This window comes from Phyllopteryx taeniolatus, chromosome 8, assembly GCF_024500385.1.
Source record: "Phyllopteryx taeniolatus isolate TA_2022b chromosome 8, UOR_Ptae_1.2, whole genome shotgun sequence".
NCBI classification, from domain to species: Eukaryota; Metazoa; Chordata; class Actinopteri; order Syngnathiformes; family Syngnathidae; genus Phyllopteryx; species Phyllopteryx taeniolatus.
The window spans coordinates 10,903,592-10,917,411 of NC_084509.1; the positions used below are offsets into that span (position 1 = coordinate 10,903,592).

At 41.1% G+C, this 13,820-nt stretch overlaps 1 protein-coding gene across 2 annotated transcripts; it reads left to right on the forward strand.

The window, feature by feature from the left end:
• The first annotated feature begins 3,318 nt into the window (after positions 1-3,318).
• p2ry13 (purinergic receptor P2Y13) lies at positions 3,319-9,589 on the forward strand. 2 transcript variants are annotated; one of them, XM_061782282.1, is made up of 4 exons: positions 3,319-3,563; positions 4,850-5,041; positions 5,490-5,837; positions 7,631-9,589. In XM_061782282.1, the coding sequence occupies exons 1-4, from the start codon at positions 3,510-3,512 to the stop codon at positions 8,096-8,098; spliced, it is 1,062 nt and encodes a 353-aa protein (XP_061638266.1). In that variant the 5' UTR covers positions 3,319-3,509; the 3' UTR covers positions 8,099-9,589. The 2 variants fall into 2 exon arrangements, with proteins under 2 accessions (XP_061638266.1, XP_061638265.1); XM_061782281.1 differs by having other exon boundaries at positions 3,321-3,563; positions 5,448-5,837.
• The last annotated feature ends 4,231 nt before the right edge of the window (positions 9,590-13,820 follow it).

A 13,820-nucleotide genomic window follows, 5' to 3' on the forward strand; every position in this document is an offset into this window, starting at 1 on the left:
TGTTTGAAACCCCTTGGCATCAAACCCTAATTAGAAAACCTTGCCTTTGATTGAAACCCTAACCCTGACTTGCAGCCACTCTTTAAAACTCAATTCCTTGTTTTGAAACTCTAATTTGAAAACCGACCTTCCTTTAAACCTTAACCCTAACCCTAATCTTAATATAAAACCCTAACCCTGTGTTCAAACCCTAAATGGGGCTGTTTCCAGCACTAAAACCCCAAATGAGGAAGCCTAATGAGTAAGTGCGAAAAGTTAAGATATTATAACTGTAAATGTTGCGCTCCAAACAAGTAAGAGTGTATTATGATGAACTATACATCATGGAGTCTTGGTGTGCGATAATGAATCGGCTGGCACCTCGTACATCCGCCTTTCCCTCACTCTTCTTCTCCTCTCATGTTTTGGTGAGCGTGTGAATGAGGCCACATTGTAAAGCACTTATAATGTCCAAAGGAGTCATATCAATGGATTCGGGTTTATTCAGCGAATTGTGTTAAAGCAGGTGAATGTCAACATTTCATTTATTTCAGGTCTCCCGCGCTAACCCTAAAAAAAGCTTGCATCTTTATGTGGTTCTTTCTTTATTGTGATAAAGTCATGAGTTTGTGGAATGTGAGGGAGGGGGGGGGGGATGAAAGCACGTTTTTCAAGGGGTAATTAATTGCGAGCTTAACATTTTATTCAACACTGAAAGCATTGCCAGGTGGCTAGACACTGCGGTAAACACACCATCTATAACAACAGATGACTAATTTATGTTTCTCTTAAAGGAAATAGGGTTTATTGGGCATTTTTTCCAAAGTGTGCAAACAAATTTCACAGGTAGGCCTTTGTGAAAACTAATTGGACCTTTTTGTTAAGGTATCAACCCTCTCAGGTGAGATGATGTAGAAAGAAGACCCAAAATTGTCCTTTCACCAAATCATGTATAAATCCTTTGAATAGCTCTTGACTGATATTCTGATGTCCTAAAATATCGTGACCTTCAAAGGTGTGATATTTCAACGTACTAAAAGGTATATACAAATGTTAATATCACATAAAAATCTGATATACCATAATTTCTCGTGTATAATGCGCATTTTTCTGCAAAAACAATTGTCAAAAGTCAATAGTGCGCATTATACATAGGTAAAGGGGCAAATGGAAAAAACTTTAAAATTTTATAAATGTATGCCGCCATCTAGTGGTTATGAAAAAGCTGTACACTTTCATTTCAAAATGCCACCGCCACCGCCAAAAAAGTGTAGCCTACGCTTTCATTCCAATATGACAGGGGGTACGTATGATTGTGTATATGTACATTTATGCTCATAAGTTTACATACCCTGGCAGAATTTGTGATAGTAGTTTTTTTATAATATGACTGAAAAACAACCATCATTAATTTCTTTATGGTTATGTTTTGTTTAATGAAAATGCGTTTCAGAAATGCTTTACCGTTTAATTTGAATCACATTAAAATGTGTTTCGCCTGGTCCTTCATGTTTCCTTTAAAGAATTGTACCCATCTTACAAATTCTGCCTGGGTAATCAAACAAATGAGCACAACTGTGCGTTTTCTAATTTACTAAATAAAAGTAAGGCTGTGAATTTCAAAATAAGAGCAAGTAAATTAAAAAAAGAATTACGTGTTCAAATAAAGCGCTTAACTTCAGAATAATTATTTGAAAAAAACTAACAAAATACAGATAATACTTCATGTTTTGATCATATGGGTAGAAGCAAAATCATGCATTGTAAAAATGCATTATACATAGGTAGAAGGGTTTTCCAGAATTTTCAGGTCAACTTTGGGGGTGCGTATTATACATGGGTGCGCATTATTCCTCACTAGGGTCACAGGCTACTGGAGCCTATCCCAGCTATCTTCGGGCAGGAGGCGCGGTACACCCTGAACCGGTCGCCAGCCAATCGCAGGGCACATAGAAACAAACAACCATTCGCACACACATTCACACCTACGGGCAATTTAGAGTCTTCAATGAACCTACCACACGTGTTTTTGGGATGTGGGAGGAAACCAGAGTGCCCGGAGAAAACCCACCCAGGCACGGGGAGAACATGCAAACTCCACACAGGCGGGGCCGGGATTTGAACCCCGGTCCCCAGAACTGTGAGGCAGATGTGCTAACCAGTCGTCCACCGTGCCGGCGGTGTGAATTATACATGAGAAATTATGGTAATTATAAAAAGGTAAGGTTTAAAATTTCTCAAGCTGCTGCACCTGCCTTGAAGTCTTCTGTCACCTCCTAAAGGGGATACACACCTTCAAGACCTAATTTGAAACCCTAAACCTTGCTTGAAAGCACAACACAGGCTTAAAACCCCAACTTGAAACCCTAACCTTTGTTTGAAACTCTAACCCAGGCTTGAAACCCTCAGTAGAAACCTTAACCTTGGCTTCAAACACTAACTTGAAACCCTAACCATGTCTTGAAACCCTAAATTGAAACCCTAGTTTTAGCCTGAAACCTTAACCCTGGGTTGAAACCCTAACCAAGGATTGAAACCCTAATTTGAAACTCTAACCTTTGCTTTAAACCCTAACACGGTTTGAATCCCTGATCCTGGCTTGAGACCCTAATTCACGGGGGAGCTAATGAGCCAATTCTTTGGGGTGCCACTTCTGACACTGGCTTCTGCATATTATGATACATATAGTATTTAACAAAATGTAGGTTTTTCTTTGTTTTTCTCAAGCTGCTGCACCTGACACTAAGAAATCCGCTGGTTCCAGTAAGAAAGCCGCAGAGTTAATTAAACGATCGCTCAGGGACCGCTTTTCAACGCCAGCATTTCTACTAGCCGCCCTTTTCCCATCTGCTGTCATTCCTGGTCCTGATCCAACCAGCAAAGTCACACAGGAAATTATGCATGTCATGTTCTCTCAATGGGCTCATTTTATTTATAGAAGGGAGCCAGAGGGAATAAAATATCAAGCAACACTAAGGCAGGATGCATCAAGAACAAATAAGACACGTATATTGACACACATTTGGTGAGCATTCTAATGTCCTAAAAAACATAATTTTGGCTTTTGACTACAATGTCTTACGAGAAAAAAGAAGCAGACTAGTTAATGGGGTGGGCAGAAGAGTGCAGCGGGTCCTCGGACGAGGGTCCCCCGGAACGAACCCGTGCTGTTTGTCCATCGACTGGCACGCACGTGCGTCAACCTCTCGGTGAACAATCGGGACAGGAAGTGAGTGAGGAAAGTCTCTTTCACTCACAGGAAGCCTGGCAAAGTCGTCAGGGGCCCAGAGACGGTAGCTACAGAGACAACAAACGCTAACACACACGCACTCTTCAAGACAGGAGTATTTCAACCCAAGAACTAAAGTAACACCAATACATGTTCAATAGGGTTTCCTTTGTTTGGCTAACCTCCTGTGGATAAGAGCAGAGAAAGCGGAATCGGATATTTCACTTCTTCCTTCTTCTGAAATATTGTGGTTTTCCAACACACACACACACACCCCCCCACCCATCATTCATTGCCTTATATGTTCTTCTTTTTCTCATGCTGCACACTGTCACATAGCACAGAAGAACACAAGGTAAGAATGAATCATTTCAATAACTTCATTTTTTAAAAAGGCTTACCTAGCATTTATGTGAAGTCACAAAAGTTAATCACTTTTTTAAATTACTGTACAATATGTTAGTTGCCATAGCAACAGGTGCTTGGCAGTTGGTCTATAAACTGTTCCCAAAGAAGAGGTGCTAGAAATATCACTGAGATGATGGAAAAAGTGGACCCTAATTATGCATAATATTCATTTTCTCTAATAACTTTTTTAGAAAAAGAAAAAGACTTTTTTTCTTAAACTGTCCTGTTTGGCTGCTTGGTCATGTAGAATAGAGAATTTTTGTATACCCTTTTATGCAACACGGGAGTTTGAAAATGGTAATTGAAATTGGAAATGGAAATTTGGAAAATGCAGTCAGACAGTCGGTTGGGAATCTTTATTTGGGAGGTCAGTTACTTTTATATCACAGGGTAGGCACAGATCTCGAGGTACGTAGTGGAATCTTGCAGTTCAAGATAGAGGAGAGTTTTTGCCCAACTCATGACCGGAAGCGCTGAACAGGTGGACATAGCCAAAGTGCATGAAAGAATGTCTGGAGTGAGAAAAGCCCATTTTGCACATACTTTATTGAGTAATGTGTGTTCTAGTGAATACTTTAAATTGGATAAGTTGCAAATTTGTGGTTTTTCATCATCATGAATATATTATTACTGAACTGTGTCCAGGTGTGGTGAGTAGATATGAAAAGTTTTTTATTATTATTTTGCGAGTGGTAAGTGTATGGAATTACATTTGAGATTTGCAGCTGTTTTGCTGCACCATTTTCTTTAAAGAAAATACATACATCATGTGGCTGTAAGGTACTCTGAAGTGTTGAGATGCTCTTTTTTAATGTAATTTATATTTTTAATTCATGGTATTGCATGGAAGTTATTTATTTGAAATTCTTGTTTTCAAATTAACTGTAGGTGGTCTTTGAGTGATTATCGGGTTCTTGGAACAGTCGAGGCTTGTGCTGATAAACGGGGAGGGCTGAAAGGCTGGTGTGATTACAGTCTGTTCTAATTCTAGCCAAGAGCCATGCACGTCATTAGGGTGTATCAATTTGAAGCGGTATTGTAATTGCCTATCTAAATAATAATGTCTAAAATTTGGTGCCTCCACTCAGATTTATTTTTCTGAAGAGTGGATAGACTGGTTGTGTTTTTCTTATTGTTAGAGTACAAATGTATGCAGACCCTCTTAATTCTAGCACTGTATACACTGCATATATCGCTGCGAGTTTTGTAGTTATAGCACCTTGTCATCTCCAGACAAACAAGATGAACAGCTCCCTTGCCAATGTCTCCGTCAAGTGCGTCCGGGATATCAGCGTGACCTCGGTGTTGTTTCCCTGCCTGTACAGCGTCCTCTTCATATTCGCCCTGCTGCTTAATTTCATAGCAGCGTGGATTTTCTTCAACATTCCGAGCAAGTCCACATTCACGGTTTTTCTAAAGAATGTGGTAAGTGGTTTTTACCTCAAACATACGCAAATATAAATTAAGGTTTGTAACAGTGCACTAAAATTCACTGTTCAGATACAGAGTCTGATTTTAGGGTCACGGTTTGATTCACGTTCAGCACAGCAGGGAACAAAATACAAAGCTGCTTATCTTTAGTTGAAAAAGGAGCAACATTGAAAATGACCGTAAAAATGCAACCTAACCATAAATTGTCAAATAAACAAAAGGTTATTTCATAAACCAAATACTGTTTTCAATAAAGTAAAACATTTTTTGTGATATAACATGAAATGATAAACAGCTTTGGCAGCGTGCCGTAGAGAAGGGGTTATTAGTAGATGGGTGGGCATTACTCTACTTCCCGGTTATAAATCTAACCAAACCATGTGATCTTTAAAACCATCAGGTGGTGGCTGACTTGTTAATGACATTGACCATCCCCCTGAAGGTCCTAACCGACGCCGGCGTGGGTTCAGGTCCGCTGCGGGCCTTCCACTGCCGTTACACGGCCGTACTCTTCTACATCACCATGTACATCAGCATCATCTTGCTAGGCCTCATCAGCCTTGACCGCTACCTGAAGATAGTCCGGCCCTTTGGCAAAGGTGCCCTGCAGCGGGTCTGGGTCAGCAAAGTGCTGAGTGCTTCTGTGTGGGTGGTTATATTGTCTTTAGCGCTGCCCAATGTGATTCTAAGCGACCAGCCGCCACGCTACTCTAACGGACGAATCAAGTGCACCTCCATGAAGAGCCAGGCCGGCCTGTTGTGGCATGAAGGATTCAACTACTTCTGTCAGGTATCCATGAAAGACATAATTCATCACTCACTTAATTTGGAACACTGGCACATTATGATGTATTGAAAATTCTTCCTTTACAAAGATAATAATGTTCGGTTTTCTTGCTTCCAGTATTGTTAAATAAGGCCCGGTACAAACATAAAGACAATTGGCCTGTTTTTGTGCCGATTTTGCCTCATCCAGCCCAAGTATGTCAAACGCCAGACAATCTTAAGTCTTATAAGATTACCCTATAAGATTGTCTTTAGGTCTGATGTGTGTTCAGATTCAGAGTGGATTCATCCCAATTTTAGGCTCCAAAAAAGGTGGGGCGGGGCCGATAATCTTTAAATAATTAACATGTTCAATATTTACGACCAAAACTCTTCATGTGTGTGCGGAACGCTGACTTCTTCCGAGTCATGACACTGAGAATGGTGACGCAGAACAGAAAGTATCCAATCCAAAAAAAAACACCCAAGACTGACGAATACGGAAGTGACCACAAATGCAAACAAAAATGTCTTTCCCGATGTCGTTTTATGTAGAAAAGTGGGTTCCTCAGACAGCAAGTATTTTCCAAAGCGAGTTGTTTTTTGAGAACATCGCCATTTTACAAGGCTCTTGGCTCCAGCAACCTTCAGGAACACTTGGGAAACATCGGCGTGTAATCAGAAGTGTTTCTACTTCTTCGGTTTTGCATGGGCAAGCACTTATCGATAAATTATATCATATTGTTAAACTCACAAGCTTCTTCAGTTAGTTAGCTTCGGAGTTTGTTAGCTAGCTATTTTGTTAGTTCATTACCATGATAACTAGTAGGGAAGAGTTAGCCTGCTACCAAACAGAGGAAAGTGTATCAGCATTATACTCGCAGGCTTATAGTTAGTTAGTTAGGAAAGTGTATCAGCATTAAACTCACAGGCTTATAGTTAGTTAGTTAGTTAGTTAGTTAGTTAGTTAGTTAGTTAGTTAGCAATTTAGCTAGTCACTTTTCACATCAACTTTGGGTATGGATTGGGTCATGGGCCAAAGAACATACACTATATTGGATACTCTATTACACTGTAGCGTATTGGCTCACCTGCCTTTACTCAAATATGAATTGAAGTTTCATCCCTGTCTTAATCAATAGGGTTTAATATAACATTGTTCCACCTTCTGCAGTTATAATAGCTTAAACTCTTCTGGGAAGGTTAAGGCAAGTGAGCAAATACTTTTGGCAATACAGCGTTTATTGATAAATAACATGACATTGTTAACCTCACAAGCTTCTTTAGTTAGTTAGTTCGTTCGTTAGTTAGTTAGTTAGTTAGTTAGTTAGTTAGTTAGTTAGTTGTTGTCACTTTCCATGACAATTTTGTGGCTGGATGGGGCATCAGCCAAAAAAACATATACTACAAATAAATAAATTTTTTATTAAACTCACAAGCTTCTTTAGTTATTTAGGTTTCATCTTAGCGTGCTAGTTCATTAGCTATAGCTTGCGAGCTAGTTAATTTCAGACAGATAGCAACAGACAGCTATACACATACACAGATACTTAAATGCAAATCAAACAGACATAATTACACAATTTTTTTTACTTCTGCTAGCAATTTGGTCTTGATGGAGGTCTTCTGAGTTCCATGTAGACATTTACTGTTGATTTATGCTGCTGTTGCCATTAATGGTTCAATTAGCTGATTAATTACCACTCATTTGTCTAAGACTTCAGTTTCTGCCATGATCCTGTACAGGATAGATGGTATATAGAAAGATGAATCTGTGTGGGTGCATCATGCTTTCCATTTCTTTGTGTTTTCCTGCAGGTGATCTTCTGGGGAACGCTGGCCCTGATGGTGTTCTGCTACACATTCATCAGCAAGAAGGTGTATGAGTCATACAAAGCCTCAAAGAGCAGCTCTCAGGCAGCCAGTCGCCGAACCAAGGCCAAGGTCTTTGTTGTGGTTGCTGTCTTCTTCATCTGCTTCGCCCCGTTCCACTTTACGCGAGTTCCCTACACTCTGACGCAGACCCGCAACGCCATCAGCCAGTGCCGGATGAAGAACGGGCTTTTCATCGCCAAGGAGACCACGCTGTGGCTGTCGGCCACCAATGTGTGTCTGGACCCACTTATTTACATGTTCCTGTGCAGCATGTTCAGGAGGAGACTCAGATCCACGCTCAGACGCAAGCCCCTACCCAAGGGAGACTCCCCCACTGCCACGTCCACGCAGCTGGAGATGTCGCAGGTTGCCAATAACAACAGAGTAATACACACTAGCCCACCAAAATAACACACTGGAACTATCTAATAGTCTAATACATCTAATTAAATAGTGCTTTGAAAATGGTGGGAAACCTTAAAAATGAAGGTGATTGGTCAAATGTTAGATATGTTGTCCAATTTTGATAAAACTACCACTATGGCAACATCAAAGCTAATATTGTAGCTTCTCAGATGGCATTGTTTATAAGTTTCTAGTTTAACTTATGTGATGTCTAAACCCGGCCCCTTGCTGCCTCCTCAAAAAATTGCTGATTGGTTCGATAATTGACGGGCAGAGTCAATGTTAAGGAAATATAATATGGAAAACTGACTTTTTCATCGATAGTATTGATCAACATGAACATAAGGGACAATGCAGATGCTGCAAGGAAAAAATGTCCCTGCAGCAGATCATGACGTTGCAACAATGACCATGCTGTTCCTGCCACACAATGTCATTGTCAACTTCCTGATCTCTAATCTCCTTGAACCTACACTTTCCCTCTGTAAACTCAAAGGCAAACATTTAGTCAGCACTTATGCATACGCGCACTGCTTAGACTACAGCTGAGAAAAAAATGGTTGTTTTTGTATTTTAAATGACTTTTATGTTTCATTTAGGATGTAATAATTTCTGTTGCATTTTAGCAGGATTGCACAATACATGCTTGATTTAATCATTAATTGATTTTCACAAAACAAAACTGCACAAAACTGTGAGTCAAGAGCCGGTTTGAGCACTGCCTGGAATCCAGTGGCTTTGTAGTACCCACCCTGCCAGCACCCATAAAGCAGGGTAACCCCCATACTGATAATCGGGACAAATTTGAAATTTGTTTTCCCCTTTCCGATCAATGTCGGCAAAAGCCAGGTTACCAGATGTCTCTGAAATATTATGCTGAGCAATTATCCACTGGTGTGGGGAGTGTTAAGAGTGATTTTTCCTTTTCCAATTGGTCGTGAGCTGACAATCGTAAATGTTGAACCTGTTCAATATATACAGTTGAAAATTGTCTTGTGTGTAGTCACCACGATTTTTAGGCGAGGCATCGTTATGTCAGTCATCTCAAGTACAACATACACAATTTGAATAGTAAGAACACACGATTTTTTTCCCCAGCGATGAGTGGGGTCTGTCACATTCTAAAAATCAGTTAAGATGTAAAAAATATGTACATGTACCCCACAGTTTTTTTAGTAACCTGTGTTATTGTAAAAGTATTGAACATACTGTATATGTGATGTACCGTATCATGGTTTATTACGAAACACGTAAGTGGGGTACACGGTACACACATACCGACAATCGGGTCAAATATGAGCATTTTCCCTCCCTTGCGATTAAAGTCAGCAAAGGTGCGATTGTCGGATGTCTCTAAAAGATTATGATGAGTGATTATTCTGTGGTCTGGGGTGTGTTGAGAGTGATTTATTTTTTGGTCACCTGCTTTACTGTAATATTTGACAAAGATTGAACGTATCATAATTTTATCAGCAAACACTAAACAGAACAACCTACTTTCATGTTACTGCTTTCAGTTGCACATTTGCAGGTGATGGAACAGTTTGTGGTAAAGTGGCTTTTCTAGTTAAAGTGTTCTTCACGCATGTATGCTACCAACCTCCATAATGAGGTGTCAGTGCCGGCCCAGACTGCAAACCACCCAAAACAAATTTCCTCCGCGGAAACAGATGCAAGAGTTGCTCGAGTTGAGCGCTTTGTCAAAACAGTAAACGTTATCAGGCAAACATTCATAGTGTAAAGCCACTGATCTACAGACTGCACATACAGTATCAGATGCTTGATCAGGCTAAATCTAAACCACAACAGAAGCAGTCAGCACTTAAGTATTGAAAGAGGACAGACAGAAGGAAGTGGATGGATTGACTTTTTTTCCCATCACTACTTCCTCCCTGAACAATTTTTAGATTTATAAACTAGTTGTGGGTGGATTAATGTTACCTTTCACCTGATTTACAATCTTGTCTGCATGCAGATTTGATTAATATAATAATGAATTATGATCTTCCTCCATCCCACCACGTATTGGCTTGACTGCAAAGGCTGCTATTTGGTCAGGAAATTAACGAGCTATTCGCCGGGGCCGGAGCTGCAGTTAACTGGAGCCAGAATAAAGGCCGTTTGTCAACCGCGGATTAAATCCTCTGACAGTCGCGGCAGTGAGTTATGAGAAATTCTAAATGACATTCATGGAAATTAAATCAACTCTGTAGATAGCGTTGCTTGGCACCGCGTAGGTCAGGAAAGAGTCAAGACTGGTAGGGAACAGCTAAAAGCATGCATTACACTTTCATGTTACTGGCTGCTTGCTCATAGGTGTTGCATGTCTCTGCATGAATTGAGTCATCAAACCATGTTTCTAGATCAGTGGTTCTTAAACTGGGCTCCCTGAAATGCCGGGGGTCGTATAATTTAAAAAGTGTATACCTACAGTACATATAATGACTGGTACGCCAACAAAACAAACATAACCAATTATTTCTCCGTAATTTAGCTTCGGGCCAATTAAAAGCTCTGATATGGTTGTGACGTATCTCATAACTCATACATACCTGCATGTGCACAGAATTTTTAGATCGCTCAAGGTCTATTGTCATGTAGTCGTACAGGTGAGGCAAGGCAACTTCTTACTATTTTAACTTTGTCTCCAAAACATCTAACCTTGGCTGTCCCTCTGATGAGCTCTTTTCTAATCCTATCCAACCTGGTCACTCCAAGAGAGAAGCTCAGCGTCTTCATTTCCGCCACCTTCAGCTCTGCTTCCTGTTGTCTCTTCAGTGCCACTGTCTCTAATCCGTACATCTTGGCTGGCGTCACCAGTGTCTTATAAACTTTGCCCTTCATCCTAGTAGAGACTCGTATGTCACACAACACACCTGACACCTTCCTCCACCCGTTCCAACCTGCTTGGATCATTTTTTTCACTTCCTTACCATACTCATCATTGCTCTGGACTGTAGACCCCAAGAATTTAAAGTCCTCCACCCTCGCTACCTCTTCTACCTGTCGTCCTCACTCTTCCCCCTCCATCTCTCTCATTCATGCACATATATTCTGTTTTACTTCAACTAATTTTCATTCCTATCCTTTCCAGTGCATGCCTCCACCTTTTTAAACTGTTCCTCCACCTCCTCCCTGCTTTCACTGCTGATCACAATGTAATCTGCAAACATCATGGTCCACGGGGATTCCAGTCTAACCTCATCTGTCAGCCTATCCATCACCACTGCAAACAGGATGTGGCTCAGGGCTGATCCCTGATGCAGTCCCACCTCCACATGAAACTCCTCTGTCACATCTACCAGACATCTCATCACTGTTCTGCTGCCTTCATACATGTTCTGAACCTTTCTACAAAGACACAATGTAGCTCCTTCTGACATTTTCTGTACTTTTCCATCAACACCCTCAAGGCAAATAATGCATCTCTGGCACTCTTTCTCGGCATGACACCATACTGTTGCTTGGAAATACTCACTTCTGTCTTGAGTCTTGCTTCCACGACTCTTTCCCATAATTTTGTTGTGTGGCTCATCAACTTTATTTATGCCTTTCTAACTTCCCCTTAACTAATCATTGCCACTTCCTGGTCCACCACACTTGCCTCTTCTACTCTTCCTTCTCTCTAATTTCCTCATTCATTAACTCCTCAGTGTTTTCTTTCCATCTATCCAGCACACTCCTGGCATCAGTCAACACATTTCCATCTCTACCCTCAATCACCCTAACCTGCTGCACATCCTTCACATCTCTATCCCACTGTCTGGCCAACCTGTATAGATCCTTTTTTCCTTCTTTAGTGTCCAACCTGGCATACATGTCGTCATGTGCCTCTTGTTTGGCCTTTGCCACCTCTACCTTTGCCCTATGTCGCATCTAAATGTATTCCTTGCGCCTCTCCTCGGTCCTCTCAGTGTCCCACTTCTTCTTAGCTAACCTGAAAACTAATTGGACCTTTTCGTTAAGGTATCAACCCTCTCAGGTGAGATGATGTAGAAAGAAGACCCAAAATTGTCCTTTCACCAGATCATGTATAAATCCTTTGAATAGCTTTTGACTGATATTCTGATGTCCTAAAATATCGTGACCTTCAAAGGTGTGATATTTCAACATACTAAAAGGTATATACAAATGTTAATATCACATAAAAATCTGATATACCATAATTTCTCGTGTATAATGCGCATTTTCCCCCCCAAAAAATTGTCAAAAGTCAATAGTGTGCATTAGCTGGTTTACACTTTCATTCCAAAATGCCACCGCCACCGCCAAAAAAGTGTAGCCTACACTTTCATTCCAATATGACAGGGTGTACGTATGACTGCGTATATGTACATTTATGCTCATAAGTTTACATACCCTGGCAGAATTTGTGAAATATAGTTTTTTTTTATAATATGACTGATGACTGAAAAACAACCATCATTAATTTCTTTATGGTTAGGGTTAGGGTTCCACCACCAAATCTCCTTCTCCCCTTTCCTACCAGAATATACACCAATTACTCTCTTGCCTTTCTCTCTGATCAGCTTGGCTGTCGTGGTCCAGTCTTTTGGAAGCTCCTCCTGTCCACCGAGAGCCTGTTTCACCTCTTCTCGAAAAGCCATAAAACACTCTTCCTTTCTCAGTTTCCACCACATGGTTCTCTGCTCTGCCTTTGTCTTCTTAGTCTTCCTCCCCACCACCAGAGTCATATATTACACACCACCATCCTATGCTGTTTAGCCACACTCTCCCCTACCACTACCTTACAGTCAGTAACCTCCTTCAGATTACATCGTCTGCACAAGATGTGCCACCTGCATGCTTCTACCTCCGCTCTTGTAGGTCACCCTATATTCCTGCCTCTTCAAGAAGAAAGTGTTCACGACAGCCATTTCAATCTTTTTTTGCAAAGTCTACCACCATCTGTCCCTCCAAGTTCCTTTCCTGGATGTCTAACTTACCCATCACTTCTTCATCACCCCTGTTTCCTTCACCAACATGTCCATTACATGTCTTTTCACCTCCAAGACATTCTTAGCCAACTCTTCTTTTAAAATAACCCCGACTCCATTTCTCTTCCCATCTACACCATGGTAAAATGATTTAAACCCTGCCCCTAAACTTCTAGCCTTATTGTCTTTCCACCTGGTCTCCTGGACACACCACATCAACACACATCAACCTTTCTCCTAATCATCATGTCAACCAACTCCTGAGATTTTCCTGTCATCGTCCCATCATTCAAAGTCCCCACATTCAGTTCTAGGCTCTGTGCTTTCCTCTTCTCCTTCTAAGAACCCGCTTTCCATCTCTCATTCGTCGTTGACCCACAGTAGCTGAATTTCCCCCGGCGCCCTGTAGGTTAATGACGCCGGTGTCAGACGTTGTTAACCTCGGCCTCGACTGATCCGGTATGGAATTCTTTGGATGAACGCTCATACAGTTAATTGTTTGGCAATGTTTTAAGCCGGATGCCCTTCCTGATGCAATTCTCAGCATTTATCCGGGCTTGGGACCGGGCTACAGTTTGCACTGGCTTGTTCCCCCCAAAAGGCTGCAGTAAGTTTTCCCTGATCAACATTGCTCTAAAATCAACAGGCGCTGACGGTATGCGTTAACCCCCCCCACAGGTCATTTTACTAATGTGGACAGGGAACTTCTTGTTGCTCAGAGAGGACTTTTTGCCGCACACATAGGGGCACTTAGGGTAAAAAAGGGCCACTTAGGGCAAATGTTGTGTGTG